Below are 27,179 nucleotides of genomic sequence, written 5' to 3' on the forward strand. Positions count from 1 at the left end.
AAAGGTTTTAGGGCGTATCCTGCACTACTGTTGCTTTAAGAGCACCATAAGCACGGCCCACTATACCACTAGTATAATCACCCCATACATCATGGTTAACAAAAGTCAACCCCTAGCCATGCATACACTTTTACTTTAGAATAAAACCAAGCAGCAATCCAGCCAAAATGATCAGGTCAATTCTAGAAGCCGTCCAACAACACATCTTGCTGCTCTAGAAGCGAAGAATTCTCAAAGCAAAACCTTAACGACGACAACAGCAGCAGCTAGCATGGTTTGACCAAGACAAAATGACGACCCATTAATTAACTTGACTCCATATTTAACTACTCTGCTTCCCTTCGAAGTATGGGGAAACTAGTACCAGGATTTACATTAACATTACCGACTGACTACTAAATTTCGAGTCCTATTGATATCACGATTTTTGATAAATTTTAATCGGTTTTTGATAAATTTCAACTGAAATTCGACCAAATATACTGTTTAACTTTTAAAATTTTAATCGAAACTTAATTTCAAGCTGTATCCAAATTTCGTAAAACTCCATCAGTTTTCGTGGAAATTATGAACCCTGACCAGTACTAGCAGGAGCAGCAACCGCGCAACTACCCAGCAACCAACCACAACCCACACGGAAGCAATCCCGGCCGGGCCCCACCCGGCAGCCACCCCCCGACACGCGTCACCACGCGGCAACGCACCGAGACCGAGACCTCGACCCCCGCCCCCCCGCCGGTGGGCCCACCTCGTCAGCGACTCCACGCCCCCGCGCGCGCCGACGAATATTCCCCCTTCCCCCGGGCGTGCGAGCAGGGCCAGTTCCGTCTTCCGTCCGCCTCACTCACGGCGTCGCGCCCACCTCGCCTCCACCCAGGGGCATCCCGGTAAATTCGCCGGGTCCGCGGCTGCTACTACTACCGCCTTTTGTTTTTCTCTCTCGTTTCGTGTGCGCCGCGCGGCTGCTGCTGCTGCTTTCGTCTCTCCTCCCCCCTCCGCTGCTGCAAAGCTTCCAGAAAGAAAGGGGAGGAGAAAGGAGGTGGAAAAGCCAAAGGCAAAGGCAAACCACGCGTCTCTCTTTGGTATTCGTCTCTCCATGGCACGCGTCCTCCCCCTCAGCATCGAGGCGGGGGAGATGGCCATGCCCAGGTATTCTTCCTTCCCCGAGCTCTCGCTGCAATCTGTTTGTTTGCTTGTTCATCGCGTTCAGATTGTTGGAGTTATTTTTTTCCTTCGAAAAAAAGGGGAAGTTTGGTGGTGTGTTGGCGATTTTCTTAGTAGGAGAAAAAAGGAGTTTGGGTTTAGTTGGAGCCGACGATGCATCCAAGGTGGTTTGTTTGGGAGGCTTCTTGTTAATCTGTTCTTTTACAAATTCAAAATAGAATTTTTGTCGGCCGAAAATTTTGGAGAATTTTTTGTATGCCAAAGATTGCGGGTGTGGTTGTTGGTTTTAAGCCTCGAGGTCGGTTGCGTTCTCCCACCAAAGTGCAATAGCATTGCGTCATGGCGTGTGGTTTGGGCTTATTCGGTTCTTTCAATTTTCCGTACTCCAAGAGGAAAACAAAAGTGGCATTTATGCGTGCTGTGGCGTGCACTTTGTTCTTCGTTGCCGCTTATCCGCCATTAGAGAGCCCATTGAGCCTTTTGGTCACGGGCGCTGTGATGTGTGATGGGCACGGGTTGATGTTCCCCTCGCAGCAGTACCATGCACGGACACGGACACAAGACTCACGGGGTGTTGTTAACTGTTTCTTCACCTACGCCCCGTTTTTTGGAGGCCAATGTGGCACATGAACGAGCAAGAAGGGCAGCGAGCATGGAGTGATCCATTTGGGATTCTTTCAAAATCGTTGCAACTCAAGCGGGAGCTATTTTGGGAAATCTTGCTTAACCATGTTTATAACATCGGTTTTTTTTACTGTTACAGCTTAAAACCATATCTGAAATTCTAGTTATAGCAGTATTTCGCATGGAAAGATGGAGTGTCATGATTGAGTGCTGTCTGTTGCTCTTTACGAAACCAATGTTGTAGGGTGTTGAGTACTGCAGATAAACTGGGAAGAAATTGGCCGCTGGCAGTTTGACTAGATATGTAAATTAAGTATACTTGTTGTATTGTGTTAAACAAATAGAAAAATACGAACTGGAACATTTGACCTGGTTATTCAAATTTTAGATCAAGGATTGTCACATGTCAAATGTTTTGTCTAGTTCATGCCACATTGCTGTGGTGTGAGAAAGATGACCTGTATTTCAGTAGAATAGATATGCAGTTATTGCATTAGTTTTAGGGATTACTGCACTTTATTGTCCAAATGTAGCACCCCGATGGCATCTATTGATTGAGCTATAGATCGATGTACATTCTCTGTTCGGTCATGAAATCTAGCACTTCATTTTATCGTCGTCCTCATTTTACCAGGTTCTGTATGGAAAAGCCATGTAGATTATCATGGCCTAGAATGTGAAGTTTTTTGGCAGCCAATTTTCTCTGGAAGCTTCACCTTCTCTGTATTGCTATCCTTATTTACATATACATGACTAGATGGGCCCTCTAGCAGATGGGCCAGCACATAAAACACACACATACTGTTGTATTTACAGCCCAACACTCCCCCTCAAGATGGGTGATAGATATCTATCATACCCATCTTGTCACATGAACTATTACACTCTTTAACACCTAAACCCTTTGTGAAACAATCAGCAACTTGTCCACCAGACATTACAAATTCTAATTCCAAAACTCCCTCATCCAGTTTTTCCTTGATAAAGAAACGATCCAACTCCACATGCTTTGTTCGATCATGTTGAACTGGGTTGTTAGCAATGCTGATTGCTGACTTGTTGTCACACCACAATTTCATTGGAGTATCCACCGGCAACATCAACTCAGAAAGAAGATTCCTTAGCCATAACAACTCACTCAAACTCACTGACATTGCCCGATATTCTGCCTCAGCGGTTGAGCGAGACACCACCGGTTGCTTCTTGCTCCTCCAAGATACTAGATTGCCACCAACAAACACACAATAGCCTGAAGTTGATCTTCTATCATCAGGACAACTTGCCCAATCTGCATCACAATAGCCTTCAACCTCCAAGTGTCCATTTTTCTTAAACCATAGGCCTTTACCTGGGCTTCCTTTCAAATATCTCAAGATCCTATAGACAGCATCCATATGCCCACTCCTTGGATCATGCATATATCGACTCACCATACTGACAGCATAAGTTATGTCAGGTCGTGTATGACATAAATATATCAGTCTCCCAACCAGCCTTTGGTATCTTTCCTTATTCACTGGATTTCCAGACTCTGCACATAACTTATGATTTTGATCAACTGGTGTAGAGGCTGGGCGACATCCAAGCATACCTGTGTCACTGAGCAAGTCCAATGCATATTTCCGCTGTGAAAGAACTATCCCTCTAGGAGATCTTGCAATTTCAATACCCAGAAAATATTTCAACTGGCCTAGGTCCTTAACTTCAAATTCTTTGCTTAGATTTTGTTTCAGCCTAGTTATCTCCGAGCAATCATTTCCAGTGATAATCATATCATCAACATAAACAGCAAGAATGGTTATATGATCTCCACTATGATGATAGAAAACTGTGTGATCTCCATTACATTGTTTATAGCCCATAGCACACATTGCACGCCTAAATCGATCAAACCATGCTCTTGGCGACTGTTTGAGACCATATAAGGATTTCTTCAGTCTCAATACTTTACCTTTAGTTTGCAAAGTAGCAAATCCAGGTGGAATTTCCATATATACCTCCTCTTGAAGATCGCCATGTAGAAAAGCATTCTTGACATCCAATTGATGTAATGGCCAATCAAAGTTAACTGCACAAGATATTATAGTTCTTACCGTACTCATTTTTGCAACCGGTGCAAACGTTTCATCATAATCAATTCCATATGTCTGGCTATATCCCTTAGCCACAAGTCTTGCTTTGTACCTCTCCACTTTTCCATCCGGATTTTGTTTCACTGCATATACCCACTTACAGTTTACCACTTTCTTTCCATTGGGATAGGATACAAGATCCCATGTTTTGTTCTTCTCAAGAGCTTCTAGTTCATCTAGCATTGCTTGATGCCACCTTGGGTCTTGCTTTGCCTCTTTCCAATCCTTAGGAATTATAGCTGAATTTAGAGATGCCACAAAGGCCTTGTATGTCGATGACAAGGAAGTGTAAGATACATAATTGGCTATATCATTCTCATCACCACTTTCATCTCCAATTTCAAAACCATATCTTTGTGGAGGTTTGCCTGCATTGCTTCTCATCCCCTTTCTTATGGCAATTGGCAAGTTTGATTCTTCTTCTCTAATTTCTATTTGTTCTCCCCCTGACTCCGAAGACACTTGCACATGAGTAAGATCATCTGATACTTGATCATCAACTTCAACTTGTTGAGTTGTTGGAAGTCTCATTCTCCTTGTGTAAACTTGAAGATTTTCCTCTTCATGTGGCTTTCTCCATTCTTGTTCTTGTACAGGATCACCTATAGCACATGGAATTTCACCAACCACAATCTTTCCCTTTGATTGTTCATTCTCCTTGAGACCCAAGATTTCACCTTCCTTTTGTTGATCATGGTCACCTCTAGTTAAATCATCAAGATCAACAAATAAAGAGCTTATATCTGTTTTCTCACCATAGAATGGAACAGATTCCCTAAACGTAACATCCATACTTACAAATGTCCGCCGTTCTGATGGACTCCAACACTTATACCCCTTCTGGCTGGATGAATAGCCTATAAAGATGCATTTAACAGCTCGAGGATCAAGTTTCCCAATAGATGGTCTATGATCTCTAACAAAACAAGTGCAGCCAAACACCCTCGGTGGAACCACAAATTCATTCTTCCCAAATATCATCTCATATGGTGTCTTCATTCCAAGTATTCTTGATGGTGTGCGGTTGATGAGATAAGCTGCCGTCATTACTGCCTCACTCCATAGAAATTTAGGTACATTCATAGTATACATTAGTGACCGAGCTATCTCCAAAAGATGGCGATTTTTTCTTTCAGCCACTCCATTCTGTGGAGGAGTATCAGGACAAGAAGTCTGATGTAATATTCCTTCCAAAGAAAGAAAGTGACCGAATTCACTATTCATATACTCCCCTCCATTATCAGTTCTAATAAACTGAACCCGAGCATTAAAATGATTTTTAATATATGCATAAAAGTTTTGGAAGCATTTAAGCACTTCATCCTTATGTCTCATGAGATATAACCATGTCATGCGGGAATAGCAATCAATAAAGGTGACAAAATATTTCATTCCACTCATAGAAACCACAGGCGACGTCCACACATCTGAGTGGATTAGCATAAAGGGCAAAATACTGCGAAGTCCTCTACTCACATATGATGTTCTAGTATGCTTCCCATACTCACATGCATCACATATCAGCATATGTTTATCCACTTTACTAAACTCTACCGGGAACATTTTACTCATAATTTCAAAAGATATATGTCCTAGTCGACAATGCAAAAGTAATACCTCAGTCACTTCTTTACTTGTTGAAGCCATTAGTGCACACACATCCTCATTTGTCCCTCTTCTGTCCAAGTACCAAAGTCCATCACGCCTGATACCAATCCCAAGTTTCTTCCCTGTTCTTCTCTCCTGAATTAAACAATTCTCACGATCAAGGGAAACCCGACAATCCATATTATCAACAAGAGAACTTATTGAAATTAAATTCACTGGAAAAGAATGGACATATAACACTGATGACAAAGTAATGGATGGAGTACATTGCACTATGCCCTCCCCCTTAACCTGACATGATGTGCCATCAGCAGTTTGAATGGTCTCTTTATGTGCAAATGAATATGGTTTATATGATGTAAATTCTCCACTCATGCCAGTGACATGCCTGGATGCACCTGAGTCTAATATCCAACTTGAATGAGAAGTGTTCATAGACATAAATGCTTGATTAAAACTACCTGAAGTAGAATGAGCAAAGTTGGCAACATTGTCAGGTGTAGTCCCGGAAGAACCCTCTTCTAGAGTAACTGCATTAGCCTTGTAATCACCTCTATATCCATAACCTCTTCCTCTATTGCTCCTACCAGCATAGCCTCTTCCACCTCTTGTTCCACCTCTATCAACACCTCTTCCTCTCCCATAAGTAGGCTTGCGTGGAGCATGACAATCACGCATAAGGTGTCCCATTTCACCACAATTGAAGCACTCTCTAGTCTCTTTACCTTGTACAATTGCATAGGTGGGACTTGGTGAACATGGTGCGGCACTAGGCAATACTTTCTTCTTAAGCTCCTCCTGTGCCATAGCTGCAATGGCCTCATCTAAGGTAGGAAGAGTGGTTTGGTGAAACATTGCATCTCTTCTTCCTTCGAACTCTGGATTTAGACCCTTCAAGAACTCAATAACCCTTCTACGCTCAACCCATTTCTTCATTTTTGCTATGCAATCAGAGTGCTCTAATCCAAGAGGATCATAATGATCTAAATCGGACCACAAACTCTTCAACTCTGCGACATATTCTGCCACAGAGCGCTCCCCCTGTCTCAAAGCACTTATCTTCTCTTGTGCCTCCACCATTAGCATCACATTACCTTCTCCTGAGTATAGTTTAGTAAGAGTTTTCCACATCTCACTCGCACTAGAGATAGTCTCAACAGTTGTAGCAATAGCTGGGATTAATGAAGTCAACAACCATGCCACCACTAAAGAGTTGGTAGTGCTCCAAGTCTTCCATTCTACACTTGATGTGTTCTCAGGCTCCTTCACTTCTCCTGTGACATATCCTTCTAACCCCTTTGTTTTTAGTATTAGTAATGCCCTCCTTGACCAACTCAAATAATTTTTGACACCCTCCAACTTGATTTCGTTTTGCATTAACTCAATCTTCAGTATTGATTCAGTATGAGGGATAATTGCATTGCTTGTAGTTGAGGCCTCACTAAATTTTTTCGCTAGCATGTCCACCAATTTACCCATCACTTGTTCTATTCCTTGATTTTCTGCCATAATGCAAATTCTGAAACTGCAAACCAGTAGAAACCCAACTAGCAGATCTGAGCCCCCTGTTCTACCTTTCCCTTCCTATAGATTGCTCAAATAGTCAATATCACAAAAGCAGTAGCTGTGCTTTTATCTCGGTTTCCTTGCCAATCACACACCCACAAGAGATGCAAAGTCTTCACTGTGCTGTGACCCCGCCACTACAGAGCAAGAGCCACTTCTTCCTGAGGAGCACCAACACCAGCTGTTTACCAGCACTTTCTTTCTTGCCTCAGCCCAAAGCAGCTCTGCACCTGCGAGCTCAGCCCCAAGCAGCAGCAGCAGCTCCGCACCTGCAGCTGCTCGGCTTCTTCCTCCTCGACGCGCCGCGCTGGCCCCGCTCTTCCGCGCCGCTGCTGATGCGCACTCTCTACCCTGCTCAAGCCTCCACGCCTCCGGCCAGCTAGGGTTCAGCCGTCGCCTGCCGCCGGCCGGTCGGCTCTGATACCATGAAGTTTTTTGGCAGCCAATTTTCTCTGGAAGCTTCACCTTCTCTGTATTGCTATCCTTATTTACATATACATGACTAGATGGGCCCTCTAGCAGATGGGCCAGCACATAAAACACACACATACTGTTGTATTTACAGCCCAACAGAATGTGAGATCAAATGACAAAGATATGAGCCATGCTTGTGAATGTGAGCATATCAGATTAATTTTTGTTGCACATCTTGTTTAGATTTAATCCATACAACTAATTTCCATGCTTTTCCAGTACACAAAACAAAACAAGCACATGGCATCTTTACTTCAATGAGATAAATTGATAAAATTTGTTACATGTTTTGAGTAACTTCTTATTCTAATCTGCTTGGTTTGTAAACAGACGTGAAGAGGTAGTTACAGACATGCCAAGCTCTTCCGCAGTGGCATCAGGCAACGGAATCGAACAACCTGAGCAAAACACAAAGGATGATGAATATGAAAGGCTGGTCAGACCAGCTCATAGTGTAATAGCTGATGATAACACGGTAGTCCTACCTGAAGAACCTACCTCAAGGTCCATTTGGTGGATGAAAGTTCTGCTTGGCTGCTTCCTTCTTATATTAGTATCTTATGTCTTCGTGAAATGGGGAGTCCCCTTTGCCTTCGAGAAGGTGAGCATCAAGGGTAATATTTGTCATAGGTTCATAGGTTGACCAAGTACTGAAATCTTGACTTGAGTTCTTTTTATGGTTTGTCGGCAGAGGTTTCTGCTTATGAAACCTCCACTACCATGCATTAGTGGAGGTTTCTGCTTATGAAATTTCAAACTGTTGATTGATAGTTTGACTAGTCCATATGTTCCCATGTATACCCTAGTTTATGCACACCAGTTGGAATGCTAGATGAATGTATGGTTAATGGATGCACGGCTGTCACAATGCAATTTAATTTCAAGTTTACAAAATTTTCAATTATCTCTTGTTTTTGTACCATGTTGTGCCAGATAGGAGTAACATTTTAATCATATTCATTTTCCAGAAAATTGTTTGGACTTATGTTGGAAGATCTGTTTGTTGTAGGTTCTCTTGCCAATCATGCAATGGGAAGCAAGTGCCTTTGGGCGTCCAGTTTTGGCTGTTGTTCTCGTTGCATCTTTAGCCCTCTTCCCAGTTACTTTAGTCCCTTCTGGACCTTCCATGTGGCTAGCTGGAATGATCTTTGGCTATGGTTGGGGTTTCTTGATTATTATGGTTGGGACTACTATAGGCATGGTGGTTCCATATTGGATTGGCTCATTGTTCCGCGAACGTCTGCATGTAAAAATTCTGAACTGCATGTTCTTGTGATGTCTATTTTAGGACCTGCATCTTTTTTGAAGGAGCTTTGCCCTAATTTTCTGCTCTCTTCTTCCCTCTACATTTTTTAATGCAGGCATGGTTAAAAAGATGGCCTCAGCAGATAGCTCTAATAAAACTTGCTGGGGAAGGAAATTGGTTCCAGCAGTTTAGAGTTGTTGCACTATTCAGAATCTCGCCATTTCCATATACAATTTTTAACTACGCTGTAACTGTGACAGAAATCAAGTTCAACCCTTATCTATGTGGTTCAATTGCTGGGATGATACCCGAGGCGTTCATCTATATTTATAGGTTGGTTACATACCTCTCCAATCTGCAGACATCCAATTTTGCTACCTATATGTCCTCACTCACTGTATTCCATTGCTGTTTATTTATCATGTTGTCAACAATAGTGCACCTAGTCACTGATTTTTAATGAATCGCTCTTTCAAGCATAAGCTCACCAGTAAAACGGTATTGGATATACTAGTTTTGCAAGCTATATATACATGAAAACATGTCAGAAGGTTTGTGATTGATAACTTATTATAAAAGAGTAAATTTATATTATATAGGAAAAGTTATCTGTGCAGGATAACTATCTTTACAATAACTTTAGCAATTCAGTAGTGTATACACTTGCAGTTAATCAACTAATGCAGGTCACCGACACATGCAATTTTCTTTCAGGAGTTACTAAGTGCACTAGGTATGGTGTTCAGTGATGCGCTTTTGATTGTTCATCTTTCTATGTTTTGGTGCAGCGGGCGGTTGATACGCACATTGGCTGACATGAAGTATGGCAACTACAAGATGACACCGGTGGAGATAACATACAACGCCATCTCGTTCGTCATCGCTGTTGTCCTCACGGTCGCCTTCACGGTGTACGCCAAGAGAGCTCTGAATGACATAAAAGAGTCGGAAGGTATTTTAACAGAAGAGTATGGCATATCTACTGGCCACAAGAATCCCCATCAAGAGCGCTCCCCATCACGGCCTGTACCATTGGATGATGTTGTATGACGGCGTTGTTCTACAGGGACAAAGTACATACGGCTGCTTCAGAAAGGGAGAAACTGAGAAAGTAGGATATTCATCTCTCGTCTGCTTTTCTCCAGCGGAAGAAGAGGTGTAGTGTAGGTAGGCTAATTGCATAAGGTGAATGCACCTGTCTAACTCAAATACACGCCCTAACTAAGGTTGTTGATTCATTGCGTGCACTGTTGTTGGCTAGAGGTTTTCGTCTGGCTTCTGTTGGGTTGGGAATGTAGAGGATAGCACTGGCATGTCAACTGACTAGTGATTGCTGGTGTCTGTCTGTACTAGGTGATCTTGCAGCAAGTGTACTAGCATGTCTGCATGCTTCACCTTCGTGAAAATGTCGATTCTTTTCTCCCTTTGTTCCTTTTCTTTGGCAAATATACAGATATCTTCATTTTGCGACGAGAATATACTGTGCCATGGGAAATGGTACTGCCGTAGCACTTGGATTTGGAATTGGCCGTGACCATTTCCCATGGTTTATACAAAAACAGGAGATCTCTTCTGTTATTGGAATTGGCCGTGATCATTTCTCACGAGATCTCTTCTCATGCTTTGTATACAAAAAAATAACATAATAAAGGACCATTACTGTTCTTGTTTCCTCCAGTTTCAGCATGATGCCTTCGCTTTTGGGCCTACAGGTTGGGCGGCTCATGTAGGCCTCCCGTTTGCATCTGGGCCGCATTGGCTGTCGCAGGGCGAACAGTTAGACAGTAGAGTGCTCTCTGCTCGTTTAGTCCCACCTCGCCTAACCAAGTCGGAGGCCTTAGGGAGCTCTGCTATATATAGGGGTCTGGTGCCAACGCTTGAACTCACGCAGCTGCGCGGTGAGCACAGAGCGAACTATTCTTTCGCCTTTTACTAAAGAATACCGTGTGCGCGCCGCAATTAGCAGCATACGCTAATTTTTGGAGGGAACCGACTCTTTTGAGGAGGTCCCCACAAATAAATTTAAACATTTTTCTCTATATATTTGAAATTTGCAGTTAAAATTTTCATATTGTATCTATATAGACTTCAAAGCAGTTCTTTAATTTCTTTCAATTTCAATTCAGAAATCGCTATTTCTATGTCAAATTTTAATTATTTTTTTTGCGGGGATATCAAAATTTAATTAACATATGGGCATGTAAATACATTCGTATTTTTGGAACATATATCATATCAATTCGTGCACTTGTGGTCAACTTCTTCCAAGAATGAAAAAAACTTGTATATATACACTATGTCAAACAACTTTGCTAGTACTATATCAATGTATATGTAATTAATGTATATTACCTGTTCTACAAGATCTACACTAAAATTTAAATTAGTATGCAATTATACAAATTACTCGGCAAAAGTTTCATCTTTTTTTTCTTCTTCCACGGCGAAGGCCGTCCATGATCAGTCAGCCGCAGCGACGGTGGCTACCAGCCCATGCTGCAGGGGCGACGGCCGGAGCGCCTCCCTCGGCGTGGCGGGCGCCGCCGCGCCGTTGAAGCTCCGGCGCTGCGGCGACGAGAACCGGGAGGACGCGGACGCGGCGGCGGCGCTCCTCGGCGACAGGTTGACCTGCTCCAGCGCCCGCAGCTGCAGCTCCGACGGGTAGTCGCGCACGCACCCGATCCGCGGCCCGGCGCCGGTCGTCCACCGGAAGGAGAGCTGCTTCCCGAGCTGATACGACCTCATCCCCTTCTTGGAGTTGATCCTCTCCAGGATCTTCTCCCTCGGCACCGGCGCCTGCTCGCCGCCGCCTTCTTGATCCTCCTCCTCGGCTTCAGTGTTCTCAGCAGCAGCAGCAACAGCTGACGACGAATCTACCCTCCTCGTCGCCGCCGGTTCGTCGCAGCCGTCGATCTCTGCACAGGTTGGTTCGTCAGAGACTCGAGGCATCTGGGAATTGCCGGTTTCTTCAGCTTCAGCGGCTTGGTCTTCAGAGTTGTCAGTGGCAGTGTTCTTGGGGTAGCTCTCTGAACTGATCCTTTTCAGGCTACCCCAGAATTCCTCGTCCTCCTCTGCTGGGCTCATCTGCACCAATTCAAAAGGATGTCAGATTACAAATTCACAGCTGAATGGAGTTTTCAGTTTGCTTGAAAATTTACAGGATAACTGCAGCATTGAGAATTTTTCTTTTTCAGTTTCTGTCTGAATTTACATGATGTGCTTGCTTACCTTAACATCGGTGAGATCGACAGAGTTGTCGTTCAGGAAGCTCTTGAACTCCTCGAAGTTCTCCTCAGTTGGGCGGTAGTGTCCACTATGTGGCCAAATAGCCTGTCAGACAAAGAGGAAACATGATTGTGTCAGCATTTTGTCTGCAACTAGAACTCAACACATGACCCAGTTCTTTGTAAAGGATGAACAAGTTGTTCAATGGACTGACTATAAACAATACATACCTTTAAGGTTCCATTTTCAACCACCAATCGCCCGGCAGCAGAAGTCGCCCCTCCAGCAAGGAAGCTTGAATGTTGAAATTTGCCTTTCTTCTTCTGCATTTGAGATTACAAAAACAAAATTACACAATGAACGGACATTTCTAAGGCTGGCAATAGTTTTAGCCAATATGACACAAGATATGTGAAAATTACCTGGCCAACATACAAGCTCTTTGATGTGCTAAGAACAAAGATCCACTTTGCATCTCTTGGCCCACAAGAGGTATCGAGGATTTGCCGGCTTTTCTTGTACAAGAACTTGCCATCCTCAAGTATAACTTCATAGTCCTCTCTTTCTTTCTGCACAAAATAATTTCAGTTTTTTCATGTTAGCCACTTTACAACTTCGTGATGTTCTAACTCTAGCAATTCTTAGCATCATGTTTGCAACCACTTACAGGACCAAGGTACTTGATGCATTGGCTCAAAAGCTTCGACCTGGAGCACTTGCCCTCAAGATTGATCTCTTTCCCTTCTCCCACATCAAGCCTGCATTACATAATCAAATCAGGATCATGATCCATGAACTAACATTTCTATTCAGTCTGAAACTGTGATATCTGAGTGACAAGTATACTGACCAGTAGAAGAAAGGCTGCTTGCTCTCGCAGTGGAGCCAGGTATCATAGTAGTAGTGAAGGTTGTGACCATACCGGTGGCGCGGGTCAATCTGAACATTTGCAACATTAGCTCATTGAACGATAACACAGCGGTAAAAAAAAAAAAACTGAATAATTTGCACACATTCAACTTGTAACTCAGTACTCACCGCTTCGAGCCAGTGCTGTAATGCGAGTTTCTGTGCCTTTTCATCCTTGGACAATCCCTTCCCGACCTGAAATTCAGCCAAATTTTGCAAAAAGATGTTCAGATCAAATTACTCAGAGACACAAACTGCAGGTGGTAAAAAAAGAAAAAGAAAAAGAAAAAGAAAAGGCAGTGTTGTTACCTTGGCAGCTCGGGTTCTTGCTCTGGACCATCTGGAGACGGCCGTCTCCTGCTTCTCGATGTCGAAGAAGGAGACGGAGCTCCGCTTGAGGAGGGCGAAGTCGAGGAGCTTCCACCAGCTCTGCTCCACCAGCACGGCGCAGTCCGCGAGCTGCCGCCGCGTCCGGAAGCTCTTGTACACCTTCTGCAGCTTCACCGCCGCCGCCTCGTGCTTCGGGCTCTCCGCCGCCGCCGCGCCGCCGTCGGCGGCGAACCTCGCCCTTGGCGCGGCGGCAATGTCGGCGGCGGCAGGCTTGATGGAGATCTCGGTCTCCACCTGGAGGAGGGAGGTGGGGCTCATCTGCTGGTCACGCTTGAAGCTGAGCGACCCTTCGATGAGCAGCTTCCCGGATCCCAACGCCTTCAGGATCGCCGCCGGCTTGCCGCCGCCGGAGTTCGACTCCGACGACGCCGCCGCCGCCGCCGCGGCGCTCTCCTCCAATGCGTCGTAGTCATCGACGGGGCACGAGAAGAGGACGCCCATTTGCTTGCAGCCCGGATCTCTCTCTTTCTCTACCACCTAATCCAACCAAACACAACACCTTCAGATTTCAAGAACAAGAATAGCAACAAACACCACCAAACAAACAACAAGCTCACGACTTCACTAACAAGATTGGATCAAAAACTCAAAACGACAAGAACTCACCTCACTTTCAACTAGACAACTAGGATCTTCTCCTCCTGTTTGTAATTAACCTCTAAAGCAACAAAACAAAAGGTGCCTGATCGCTTTGTGCGTGCGTGTGAGTGTTTCTTGGCTGCAGGAGCTGGATATCCGATGGAGGCAGTGCGAGACGACGGCGATATATAGGGAGCTCGGCGAAGGCGAGCGGTGGCGAGAAGAAACTAAATAAAATAAAAAAAAAGGTTTATGATTTCCACGTACGTACGTGTTGTCAGGCAGGTGTGTCACTCGGCATCGGCACTGGACAGGCCGGCGCTAGTCTGTCAATGGCGACGAGATGAGATGAGGTGAGAGCGTGTATCAAACCACGCGACGACGCTGTTTGGGTAGGTGGTGTCCTCTTCTCTCCTGTCTCCTCTTCTCTAGCCATGGATCTGCTCGTGTTTTTTACTACTATTTCTTTCTTCTGAAAATTCTTAGTTACTGCAAATACTAGCTTGTTTGGAATGTCTGAATTTCTACTGATCTGGTATACGGTTATTGCTTGTACAGCAAAAGAGCCTCTGCTTGGAATGTCTGAATATTTGCCTCTGTACAGTTACTGCTTACACATTCTTTGCAAATTCTTGACGTTTTCAGGCAGGACCTGTTTTAAAGTTGGATTGATTTTGTTTTTCCTCTACAATGCACTGAAAGTGAAATGGCAATGCCGATGGATTTTACACGTAGAAGTTCAGAGCAACGAGGAAAATGACAAACACAAGCAATCTGAATCAGCATATAGGTCGGTCGGTTTGGTCAAATAATGTTACTACTACTACTACTCTGCTTGTGGAGTGATTATTTATAGTCATGAGTCATTTTCGTCTCGAAATATTTGCGCTTTGACTGGCAAAACTTATCAGCTGACTTAATCTCCGTCAACATAGTTAAATCGAGTGTGAATGTAGCCCATATTTCAGTTTTAAGTATTCAAATGCTGTTTACTGATGTTCTTGATGGAATTTTTCAGAGTGCTGGACCTTTTCACCATAATTTACCAAAGCTTATGAAGGGACTTAATTAGCTAAAGGTAATGACATACACGCGGCAATTTCTTGTAACCATGCATGGTTATTCGTTAGGAAGGATGCTGAAAGTCAATTGCAGCGACAAGGAGAGACGATGGCAGCGACAGGTGATACGTTAATTATGGACGGATTCAAAAGGTACAGTTTATCCGATCCATTTAGTTTGTACTTTGTGCATCATCTGAGGATGACATGTTTGCTTGGTAAGCAATCTGGATTAGTAAATTCTTTTACTTCTAGAAGGGTACGATTCAGTTTGTATTGTGCTTCGTCCAAAGATGACATATTTACTTGAGCAATTTTGAATTTAATCAATTTTACTTCTAGATGGTTAGGATTCACTTAGTTCGTGTTGTGCATTGCCCAAAGATGGCATGTTTACTTCATAAACAATCTTAACTATTCCCTCCGATTAATATTATAAGCTGTTTGACTTTTTTTTATACAAAGTTCTTTAAATTTGACCAAGATTATAGAAAAAAAATAGCAACATCTACAATACCAAACTAGTTTTATTAAATTTAATATTGAATACATTTTGAAAATATGTTTGTTTTGTATTGAAAATATCAGTATATTTTTCTACAAACTTAGACAACTTAAAGAAGTTTGACTAAAAAAAGTCAAACACCTCATAATATGAAACGGAAGGAGTAGTAAATTTTACTTCTAGGCTAGATTGGTAGGATTATAAAAGAAGAATCTATAAACACCAACCAAATAGCCTATCATAGGAACTATATATACGAATCTCTGCTATTATAAAAATTGAAGATATTTTTATTGGTACTTTGGTACGTCATATGTGGATGAATCGGTTTGTAAATTCATTCGCTTTTGAAAACACAGATCCATATTTGAGTCGGATTTTAAGTTCGTTCACTTTTGTAAATACAAAAGGAGTCGCATAAGAAATCTCATTAAAAAAATTCGCATGCTAACTTGAGACGATCGGACTCCTAGTTGCAGCTCATGATTTTCTATCCAAGCGAATTTAACACAGTAAATTTCATTCTACCTAAACCGTATAACAATAATAAAATTAAAATAACATTCATCCATTGCAACGCACGGACATTTTTCTAGTATACGAAAGAATTTGTCCTTGAATTTGATCTATTTACCGTACGTACTCCACATTGCTAGATTTTGATTCCATTTTCTCTTCATCAGTGTACACGGAAGTTGATTTTGGTTTACGCCTAATAGAAATGGTCAGTGTATGATGTTTACGCAAACAAACATATTCGTTAGTTTTGCTTGTATATGAGACTCTTATCGTGCAAATCAACTGTATATGGACACGTCACTGCATATACGTTGATGACGTGGTTGCCATTCTAGGTGGCACGTGGCACGCCATGGCCTGATGGCTACAGTTTGTCTTGTTTTTGCTTAAATTGACTTGAGCGCTGCTGGTCGGTCGGTTACTTTCGCCCATGCCGTGTGAGACTCAAAAATGGGATGGACTGACAGTCCAAAACTCCAAATTTGTCGAGAAATTTGGACGGTGCGGCTGTGTTTAGTTCAGCGCAAAGTTTAGATTTTGGTTAAAATTAAAGATGATGTGACTGAAAAATTATGTGGGTATGATAGGCTGATATGATGAAAAATGACTGAAGTTTCGATCCAAACTTTGAATCTAAACACAGCCTTTATATATTTCTTTGTCTACGTGGACACCATGGGCCATGAGTTGAGAAATTGGACACTGCCACAATTTTGTTTTCCTTCAATGTTGCTAGGTCTCCAAGCAAAAACCCAAATGTGGGTGCATCCTACTTAGGTTAGCACATCATAGAGCAGATCTGCAACAAGATTGTAACTAAGCATGGTCAACAGGGTACTAAATTAACCATAAAAATACCTTACAGCGAGTAATCAAAATTTTGGTAAAATGCATAATTGCGACATCTATAACTCCAGGAAAAAAAATCAAATCAAATGTATATTCATGACTTGTGCAAGGAAAATCAATAACAGCCTCATCTTTTCGCTTATGCTTATATGCTCATCAGTTAAAATTTAAATTTTCAACCTTAAATTTAAAGTTGATTTTGGGGGGGTTTTTTCATCGTAGTTTATTTTTTCAACCTTTGATTTTAGATCGTTAAAAACACATATATAAAATTTTTATTCATAAATTTTTTTTCGTTTACAAATATGCCATTTGGCTTATCCCAAACGATGAGGCTGTAAATTAAACTGCAGTTAAAATTTTTCCCATTTCATATCGGGTTAATTTCTTAGGGGAACTTTTTCTTTTGTTTTTGCTGAAGTTTATGATGACTAGTGGATGAAAGCCTTCGTTACATTCTTTTCCCTCCTAAATTCATGACATTTTGCTGAGAGTTTATACTCAGCCCCTAGACCACAGGAAATGCTCTCATAATTAATCCCAGTGCAAAGATAGAGAGAATCATAGAGTACAGAGATGCGTATTAATACCAGTGTTGCCAACAAAACTGGGACCGTATTAATGATGCAGAGTAATTAAAGCTAGCAGCAGGAACAAACAACAAATGCTAAATGTCTCTTGGAATTAAACAGGCACAAGACAGAAGGAATTATATTAATACCTAGATAAATTATTCATCGAAAAAGAAAGCCCTAAGACGTTGCCCTCTGAACGCAATTGCTGACCAGCCCGACGGCACACAACCTCCGAGCCCAAAAACATATCACAAAATACAGACACAAATACATATACATATATGCACTAACAATTAATTATGCAGAAAAGTGCCAAGATTATCCAAGAAGAAGACACCGAAAGCACCCTGTTTAATTGATCTAATCGCTCATCTCTCCGTACTCTCCGTTGGGAGCATGATGATATATACCTTAACCAGCAACATGATATGCAGTTTTCTAGTCCGAAATGCCAGGGTGTTCTTGACGCTAATTTAATCATGCGTTGAAATTAATCAGCTAACCAATGCATGGCTTGATTATTAGTTAGCCTAATGCATGGTCATCGATGACGTAGCAAAAACTGCTATACTCTCGATCTCCCAGCTGCTAGCGTAGAATCGCATGGGGTCGAGTACGTCCAAGGAGAGAAGAACACAGAAGAAACTTCCGTGGAAGCTTCCATTTTGGACGAATTAATTAGTTCAGGATACTCGATTTTATAATATTATATAAATTGAGAAGTATTTTATATTATAGATTAGTAATAAATTAATTAATCAGACAGGGGGTCGGTGCACATGAGAGACAGCAGCAAGGCAAATCTAATCTACCTGGATCACGCGAAGGGCAGAGGGATTTATGGGCTCCGACACGCACAACCTAGCTAATGTACATGCATCTAGTTTAATTTGGCAGCATGAATAAATATATAATTATATATGTACAGCACTAGTGTTGCTGTTGTTAGGCCTAGCTTGTTTTTCCTGTGGGCTGTGGCGACGACTAGGGTTTTAGACACATGAAGGATCTAAGAAATATCCTATAATCCCATTGTTAATTTATTTTCATGTTTTTCTGCCAACATTTTATTTTAAAAACAGCATTATTTCTGTTTTTTGTATTCATATAATGTGTGTTATATTGGACCACAAATTTAGGTCAAAAAGTCATTTTAACAATTAATATGGCGTAGGGGACTGATCGATGAGACAAATGGTTTTGGTGTGTGGTGGAATTATAAGTGAGAGTTTCTAGCTTCCTCAGTGTCATGACACTGACATATCTACATATATGCATGCATGCACATATATATTATGAAATGCTGCTGATCTTGCCTAGAAACAACGTGTGCCCTGCTAATTAAGTTCTTTCGGCATGATATAATAATTAATTTAAGTGGGGAGGATCTTCTAAACTTGCACTTTACGAACGATTGTATCAAGAAGTAGCAAGCACATGACAGACTGGATTAGGGAGAGAAAACGGGGATATATAACCTTTTTAAATTTAATGAAGGTTTGAATTGAGTCTACGTCGATCCGCCGGTTACGTACGAACTTAATGATAAAATAAAGCGTGTCAACAATAGTCCTATGGTGCAAATTAATGATTACTTACATGTTATAATTAGCTAGCTTGATGGCATCATGATGATATAGTATGTTCATTTCCTACTTTGTAGAATATATATATCACTCCTTATGTTTTTAAATGCATAATATTATTAACTTTTGAACATAATGTTTAACCATTCATTTTATTCAAAATTTAGTGTGAATATTTAAAAAATATAAATCATGCTTAAAATAACTTTAATTATAAAACAATTCAAAACAAAATAGATGATCCTTACATAATTATTTTTAATAAGACGATTGTGCAACAATGATGTTCAAAAGGTAACAACTTTGTATATTTGAAAAATAGTAAATAGCTAAAAAGAAGATACTCCCTCTGTCCCAAATATAAGTATTTTTAGATTTCGACACAGTTTTTGAGATGCTACATTGATCAACAATATCTATAAAAATAAGACGTTTTAAATAAAATGAGTTGTATATTATGATACTTTATTGAATGATACATCTAGTAACATCAATTTTACATGATTGATGTTTTTTTTTACTTTTTTCTACTAATAGTTAAAGTTAAAAATCTTCGTCTTTACATTATTCTAAAAATGCTTATATTTTGGGACGGAGGAAGTTTTTTTAAGAGGAAGCTGGAAAGAACATATTGATAAACTTAATTTTACACATTAATAATCATGCTGTTTTAGGAATGGCAAAATGAGTGATTGGAATCGTTTAAAGAAAACGTGCTACCTATTTCGTTAAATTAAAGAGACCTGAAGTCGTCTATGCTTGCTGTACTGCATATTCGTTTGACTACTGTCGGTCTTGCATTCTTACTACTGTTGTTGGAAAATTTGAAGATAATGGAGTAATAATGTTCGGGGATTTCTGGTCAAAGATGGGTACAGTTCGTAGGTTACTGCATTTAAAGGCCCAATTAATCAGCCAGCTGCTAGCCTGCGTGTAGCTAGGACGCACTCGTGCGTCCGTACGTACGCTTGTACGGGTCACACCGCTAGGGCAAACTCCCACGTGCGCCGGCGGCCAGCTGACATGGACGCTGTAGTGTTCATCTACTAGTACGCGTGACACTTTTCAAGATGTACTTCCCGTTTTAAATTATTTGCATATAAACCATGGTTATTCTCACTAAACACACCCCTTTTAAACCATTTGAATTGGACAAAAAGTAGAGGAAAAAAAGAGCAATTGAAATCATATACTCCCTCCGTCTCAAAATGCTGGACGTTCTAGAATGATTGAGCCAAATTAGTTTTGAGTGAAAATGAACTACCACATCTACTACTTAATGGATTAAACTAATGTAACCGGTCCAATCAATTCAAAACATTTTTATGGATGTTTTTCTAGAAGTTCGTAACTGTGTGCTGTTGGGGAAGTACAGCGTACAATGTCAAAAAATATGGGACATTTGCTTGCGAGCAGAATGACCTCCTTTGTGGGACGGAAGGAGTACTAGGAAAGGTTACCGTTCATGCATTTGATTCGAAAGAATGAGGAAAAGAAAAATATACTCCCTTTATCTTTAAATATAAGAGATTTTGGTTTGATGTGACACATCTTAGTACAATGTATTTGGACATGATTATATCCAGATTTATTATAATAAGATGTGTCACGTCCAACTAAAATCTCTTATATTTAGGGCTCGGATGGAGTAGAAAGCTTTCTTGTTCCTATGATTCTAAGGGAAAAAATTGACATCCAAACTAATTAAACTCATGTTTTTCTATATCGCGTAGGATCGAGATAAAATCTAGTAGATCTTGGTCACTTATTTATTCAATTAGTGCAGGTTAGATATGTATAAGTAGATAATTAGTCCAAATATATTACACCATCTTAAAATATAACAAATTCGAATATTTTTTTTGCGGGGAACAAATACGAACATTTAATACTCATTTCAGAATATAACATGTTAAATCTCAATCAATCTTCTTTCTCATCTCAACCCACCACAACCATTACAATTTATATCCACTTGCTTTCCTAATTTTCACATGAAACTTTAGAAATGCTTATATTTTAGAATGGAAGGAGTGTCAAAAAAGTTCTTAAAATTTACATTTAAGATTTTTAGCTTAAAAAAATAAACTGATGCCATCACCGTCCATTTGTTTAGTACCACAACTACTTGGAACCATACTGACATGGTTGAGATATAGAGAGAATACTTAATTAGCTTGACCTGATGAAAGAAACATGAATTAATTGGATATCTGAGCAAAATTAATGGATTGGATTAGAGAGTCAAATCATCTAATATATCCGCTCGGAAACAAAAACATCAATATATTCACATGCATCAGCTGCTCTATATAATTAAGCAGCATTACACGCTCCTCCTCCTCAGTTAAGTGGTACTACTCCCTTCATTCCAAATTGATATACATATTTCATGGTATATCAAGACCAAGAAAAACTAATAAATCTCTCATACTATATTTACTCTAGCAACAAACTCGATGCATACACCATTCTCACTATTTCCTAGCCAATAGCAAATCAAGATATTACATGTGGGTTATAAATACTTGTATGCATGGATGCATGCATCAATGTCCATTTACTCCAATGTACAAATAACGAATAGACTTAATGAATGAACACAAATATGTAGATCATTTAGGAATAACTTCAAAAAAAACTATATGTAGATTAATTTGGAATGGAGGGAGTACTAAGTAACATTAATTATTGATCGATTAAAAAGGGTGTCAGAGATGATGTAAACTGGACCTGACAGGAATCCAGCTTGGCCAACAACTATTCCAGCTGTGCTGACACTGTGCATTATCTTTTTTTTTCTGTGATCTTGAATTAATCACAGGCACCGATCGATCAAGATGCGGACATGTATGCATGTATATATATACTCCATATACATTTTATTATTATTATTTTGAAAGAAATACACTTCATATACAATTATACATGGCTGGCTTGATTTTGATGGGTGGCTGATAACCCTGACATGATACGCATTGCCCTTTCCCTGCTGCTATATGAAACCGTAGTTACAGATCGTAATTAAAGAGACCCAAGCCGCATATATTTGTATGATAACTACATATTTTCTAGATGGTAATCAATCAGGCTCGTATATGCCATGTCATGTCATGGATTGTGCTTCGATCGGCATTCTCACTGATTTCCTGCAGAGAATCATGAACTTGTCGGTGTCACCAGCAAAACAGCTGAAGTAGAACAGTAGGCAGCCAGCAAGCAGTAATCCATGTGCATCATTCGTTTGTGGATGCAATGAGTTAGTGTCGATGGACAATTGGGCATGACCTAACCAAGAAGAGATTATGGTGTGCATATACGTGTGATCATGGATTAATTTGTTGTCAAAATTTTCTATATAAAAAAGGAAGATTACACTGTAACCTGCTTTCATCAAGTACAGAAAATAAAATTCTGAACAATGTTTCTTCTTCTGGGGCATGAACAGAGGTGGTCAGGACTGTTAACTGTTTACCTAGTATGTTCTTGTTCAGATCCTACAGCTAATCAAGTGTAAGTGGATATGATATCTCTGTCTATGACTATCGGGAATGAGGCGTCACATGGACGACCCGACCCAACGCAGTGCTGCTGACTGCTGGAGAAGTTAGTTGCATTGCATGGTGTCCTGGATTGGGATATCGATGAAACTGACCGGAAACCTCGTCCGGCAATTAATTCGGTTTTTTCTTCTTAATTAATTGTTGCCTTTCCTGGAGAGTCAACACGCTCTTTCTAGGCAGCTACTCCTACGTGCGACCGAAATTTGCAGGACATTTAACCGTGGCCAAGCTGCCGGCTGATTAAAAGATTAGTTTACTGCTTGACTCGTAAGGACCGGGAGATCAACCAGAAGGCAATGCAGTGCTTATTACTCCGTGGTCAAACCGGCAGTTGGCCTCCTTTTGCCGACCAAATCCTCGCCAACTCCAAGCTGCTCCTACATATACACTGGTTGCTGGGCCACATTATCTTTACCGACCATTTTACTACACTGGTTGCTGGTTGAAGTACCATTTTTCTGTAGAGTACTTGATTGAAGGTGAGGTGAGTTGGCACGCCTATAAGCCTATTACTGATCCCAGTTCTTTTTTTTTTCTTTCTTCAAAACCCATTGATGTGCTACTATTTCTATATTGTACTGGACCATGCGCGGTCATGGTCGGTTCCAGCTTCTCAATTGACCTTTCAACATCTGTATAAATTTCCTTTTAGCAGTGGATCATTTTGCGCTCATCACATTCATATGTTGCATAAGCATAACTGCATCAGCGCCGGGCCGTCCAATTGGCATTTGCATCGTCGTTCATCGTCTCCTGGTTTCGGCCTGCGAACGATCCAAATCCTCAGCTACGTTTGCGAAAGCTACGACTACGCGTCTAAGCGAGGAACAAAACAAAATCAGTGCCGCCACAAACCAGGAGATCATGTGAATAGCAGAGTTTTGTGAGGTCTAATTTTGTGAGGCAATGATCTTGGTTCCTTAAAGAAATTCCAGATCTAAAGGGCACCAAAAGAAGGGAAGATTGCCACATGTCACATCTCTCGAGTATATACCGATTTTAACTCCAGGTACATTGTTTGTATCAGAGAAAAAAAACTGTTCTTATTAACCAACAAAATAACCTCCAGATGATGAGTATGAAAAGCAGAATTGAGACAACTAGTAATCCTGACTTGAGTTCTTACATTAACAATGCCTGCTCGCCAATGGGGAAATCATTGGTAACGTTACAGGACCACAAAAGGCAATAACCAGTCACTTAAAATGGGCACGAGGTCAAAGAATATGATAAGTTGTTCGATGCTTCGACTTTTTATCTTCAGGATCCAACAATGAAAAGGAAATCCTAGAAGACCACACATCATTAACATTCCTAGAAGATCAGGATGGCCTAAAAATTCCGAAACATGGTTCAACCTAGTAACAAGAAGCAGTCATCATCGAAACATGGTTCAACCCAGTGCCCCGTTGGCATTTGGGTCCTAAGCTCCTCACCGGCTAACAGAAAGAGACCTCTCCCTGTCAGGTGACTTGCTGCGGCGGTCATCAGAGAGGCTTCTACTTCGTGATCTGCTGTCCGCTGGTGAGCGCGACAGAGATCTCTCCCGACGGGCAGGAGACCTGCTAAGATGGTAAAACATGTGAATGATTTTGTTGTGAATAAACTAATATAAACGTCCATGGAGGATACTGAAGTCAAACCTTGAATAGTGCTTTCTCTTAGGTGCAGGTGAGTAGCTTCGACTACGGGACCGTGATCTTGGAGAGTACACAGGTGACCTTGAGCGGGAGTATCTAGGAGAGCGCGACCTGCGATCATAAGAACGGTCCCTGCTACTGCAGAAGATGAACAAACTGGTTACATATGCCACAAAAGAGATAATACTTTAACAAAACAAAAAACATTAGAGAAAAAGGATGAAAGAGAGCAGTGCAATACCCGACTCTTTCCCTAGCCCTCATCTCAGATGGTTTCTTTCTGTTCTCCTCAGCAAATACAACAGTAACTTCCCTGCCAAGAAGAATTTGCCCATCCATGTGGTATTTTGCATCAGCAGCATCCTCAGGATCATAATATTGGATGAACCCAAATCCTCGAGGCTCCCTGTTACAGATAACAAGATTTAGCTTTAATTAATTGCACAATTCTGAACAGTATACAAGAAAATCCTGAAAAGGATACTTGACTTTAGTCAAGTAAAGGAACAATTGATTATTCATATCCTTGAACCTTGATTCCTTTCCCTGGATGTTGATACACAAATTTTTCAACAGATAAAGCAAGCACTAGGCTGCTGACCTTGTACTCATCAGAGTTTAAAGATAGACTTGAAACTCTTCATAACTTGCATATCTCTTATACTCTATTTCTTCCCTTCTCTTCAACAGAGTACTCTTAAGGCTTGTGTCTTCAAAAAATTATTTTCACAGTTAATCTTAAGAGGTGGGCAAAAATCATTCAATTTAGGTGTACCAAATGTACTAAAGCACAAACAAACATTTCCAAAGCACATGTTTAAGCCAATTGCAAATGAATCCAAAAATAGCATATTACTGGATTGAAAAAATATCACAGCATCCTAAACATCTCATGGTTTGATCCCTAAACAGCATGTAGGCCTCCAGTTGAAAATGAACACTGGCTCTATTTGAGTTGAGGTGCCTTACCCAGTGTAATAATCTCTTGGAAGATATATATCTTTGACACGACCAAATTTTCCAAATGGTCTTCGTAGATCATCAGGCCTGTATTCATAATTATGTCTAAGGTAAAGACATGCAACATGGAGAAAGTGGTAAAATAGCATTGAAATTAAAAGACATGAAAAGGCGAGAAATCCTTACAGTTACGAACTTCTGTAAATCAAATATATAATATCCAACAGATGACAATAATAACACAGGTTACAAAAAAAATCCTTAGGAAAACAACAAACATTTACTCATTTGCCTTATGTCATTACAACAGAAGAACAATGTTTAGATTTACACTCCAATCTGTTTTGCGCCAAAGCAATGCTTCTTTGGTTTATAAGTGATGACTAAATGAATTTTGGCATTGCAAACCAAGCTCATGAGCTGTATGCAATAGAAGCTCAAGATGAAAAATAATTTACGGATTTAAAAAATGCACATCAGTAGTATTATAATTTTATAAAGAGACATTATCTTGGCCCAAATGATGATGAATTGCACCAACTCAACTACAACTAGTGTAACCGGAATGTGTGATTGCATGTGTTACTTAACAAGAAAACACTCATTCAGTTACTGACCAAGGTGCAAAGAAACTTACCTACAGTCACGGCGAAGATTCCTCACCAAAAGACTAGTTGGGAGATCCCTGTCACGGCCTCCATAGCGCCCACGAGGACTTGGGCTGCGGGCTCTTCTCCTGTATTCTCTTGGCGGTGATGGACCATAATCATAGCCTCTTCCCATAGTGATCTAAGCTTACAGGAAAAAAATTGCCATTAGAGGAAATTCAAATGATGCGATTGTGTTTCATAAGCTACTCGTTCCGCTAAAAAGAACAATGCCAACAGCAAGTGACCTTATCAACAAGACTCATTCTTCCATTCAGCTATTTTTAGCTAAAAAGGTTCGGTAGATGCTGGTAGGGAATAAAACAAGCTACAACATTTCAGCATTCGAGAAAAATAGACATCACAATATATTTCTATGCATCAAATAATTGCCACTCCCAATTTACATCCATCAATGGTAAATTTAAGTAGTGCCTTGAACGCACACAAGGCATTCAAGACTTAAGAGTCGTCAACTTAATAATCTATAAGAACTATTAACTGTATTGTTAACAATGGTTGTGAATGAATACATAACATCTTCCGTACTGATGAAATGATTAGAAGCGTTCAATAGCATACTTTATATATCAATCAAGTTTAAGTATAAGAAATAACTGTTGTGAATGAATGCATAACATCTTCCTATGGCATCTAAATCAAGAGTTAGAAAAGAATATGAGCACGCCGCCAATCCACACAGCTGTCGATCATTGCCATTCAATCCCACCAGCAAACACTCCATCCTTCACACCGCCAAGAACACCCAAACCCTAGCGAAAAGGAAATCCCACGCAAACCGCAAAACATAACCAAATCAGGCGACGCAACCCCCTCGAATCGGCCCGCCGCTCACAAAACCGGCCTCAAAGACACCACCACCCTCCAAGCAAACGCTGCAGCCTAACGGGCGGCATCACACCGCAACCACACCGCGCGGTGGAGCGAGCTAGGGTTTCCCCGATGGCGCGCGGCACACAACGACGTGTATGTAACACGCGCGCGCACGAATCAACCATCAAACCGCATCAAATCCCGCGACCAATACAAATCCAAACCTAGAAATCTCCTCACCGGCGAAGGAGAAGGAGGAGAAGGGGAACGGGGGGATAGGAATCTCGACTCGCGAATCGGATGATGATTACCTTTCCCGCCTAGGGCTTGGAGGCGCTTCGCCGCTCCTGGGTTCGTCGCCTCCAGATTTCCAGAAGCTTCCGGATGTTGCGCGGAGGGGGAGGGAGAGGAGGAGCGCGGAGGGGGAGGGGTGCGTGCGTGCCGCCTTTGGCTTTAATGAGGGGAGAGATGTCGCGTGGACCGTTGGATCCGGGGGGGCGGGGATTGGACGGTGGATGCGGGA

The 27,179-nt window shown here is 41.2% G+C and overlaps 3 protein-coding genes and 1 non-coding gene across 6 annotated transcripts; 2 read left to right on the forward strand and 2 right to left on the reverse strand.

Moving 5' to 3' along the window:
* Window positions 1–947: 947 nt before the first annotated feature.
* Window positions 948–10,245, forward strand: LOC4332948 (uncharacterized). 2 transcript variants are annotated; one of them, XM_015777566.3, is made up of 5 exons: window positions 948–1,149; window positions 7,899–8,169; window positions 8,578–8,814; window positions 8,930–9,147; window positions 9,603–10,245. In XM_015777566.3, the coding sequence occupies exons 1-5, from the start codon at window positions 1,097–1,099 to the stop codon at window positions 9,862–9,864; spliced, it is 1,041 nt and encodes a 346-aa protein (XP_015633052.1). In that variant the 5' UTR covers window positions 948–1,096; the 3' UTR covers window positions 9,865–10,245. The 2 variants fall into 2 exon arrangements, with proteins under 2 accessions (XP_015633052.1, XP_025879847.1); XM_026024062.2 differs by lacking the exon at window positions 948–1,149 and adding an exon at window positions 7,316–7,710.
* Window positions 10,246–10,703: 458 nt separating this feature from the next.
* On the forward strand, window positions 10,704–10,822 carry LOC112938463 (U5 spliceosomal RNA). The gene has a single exon (XR_003241662.1). It is a non-coding gene; the product is annotated as a U5 spliceosomal RNA (small nuclear RNA).
* Window positions 10,823–11,085: 263 nt separating this feature from the next.
* Window positions 11,086–14,075, reverse strand: LOC9272317 (IQ domain-containing protein IQM2). Its single transcript, XM_015773818.3, has 9 exons — window positions 13,945–14,075; window positions 13,258–13,815; window positions 13,078–13,143; window positions 12,890–12,978; window positions 12,707–12,797; window positions 12,462–12,608; window positions 12,270–12,362; window positions 12,043–12,144; window positions 11,086–11,898 (listed from the first exon to the last, which is right to left on the reverse strand). Exons 2-9 carry the CDS (start codon window positions 13,777–13,779, stop codon window positions 11,275–11,277), a joined length of 1,734 nt encoding a protein of 577 aa, XP_015629304.1. The 5' UTR covers window positions 13,780–13,815; window positions 13,945–14,075; the 3' UTR covers window positions 11,086–11,274.
* Window positions 14,076–23,679: 9,604 nt separating this feature from the next.
* LOC9268085 (serine/arginine-rich SC35-like splicing factor SCL33) lies at window positions 23,680–27,082 on the reverse strand. 2 transcript variants are annotated; one of them, XM_015772593.3, is made up of 6 exons: window positions 26,968–27,082; window positions 25,813–25,964; window positions 25,185–25,262; window positions 24,457–24,621; window positions 24,219–24,353; window positions 23,680–24,137 (listed from the first exon to the last, which is right to left on the reverse strand). In XM_015772593.3, exons 2-6 carry the CDS (start codon window positions 25,956–25,958, stop codon window positions 24,008–24,010), a joined length of 654 nt encoding a protein of 217 aa, XP_015628079.1. In that variant the 5' UTR covers window positions 25,959–25,964; window positions 26,968–27,082; the 3' UTR covers window positions 23,680–24,007. The 2 variants fall into 2 exon arrangements, with proteins under 2 accessions (XP_015628079.1, XP_015628081.1); XM_015772595.3 differs by lacking the exons at window positions 25,813–25,964; window positions 26,968–27,082 and adding an exon at window positions 24,817–24,925 and having other exon boundaries at window positions 25,185–25,216.
* Between the last annotated feature and the right edge of the window lie 97 nt (window positions 27,083–27,179).

The sequence above is a fragment of the Oryza sativa genome, chromosome 3 (assembly GCF_034140825.1).
Source record: "Oryza sativa Japonica Group chromosome 3, ASM3414082v1".
Lineage (NCBI taxonomy): Eukaryota > Viridiplantae > Streptophyta > Magnoliopsida > Poales > Poaceae > Oryza > Oryza sativa.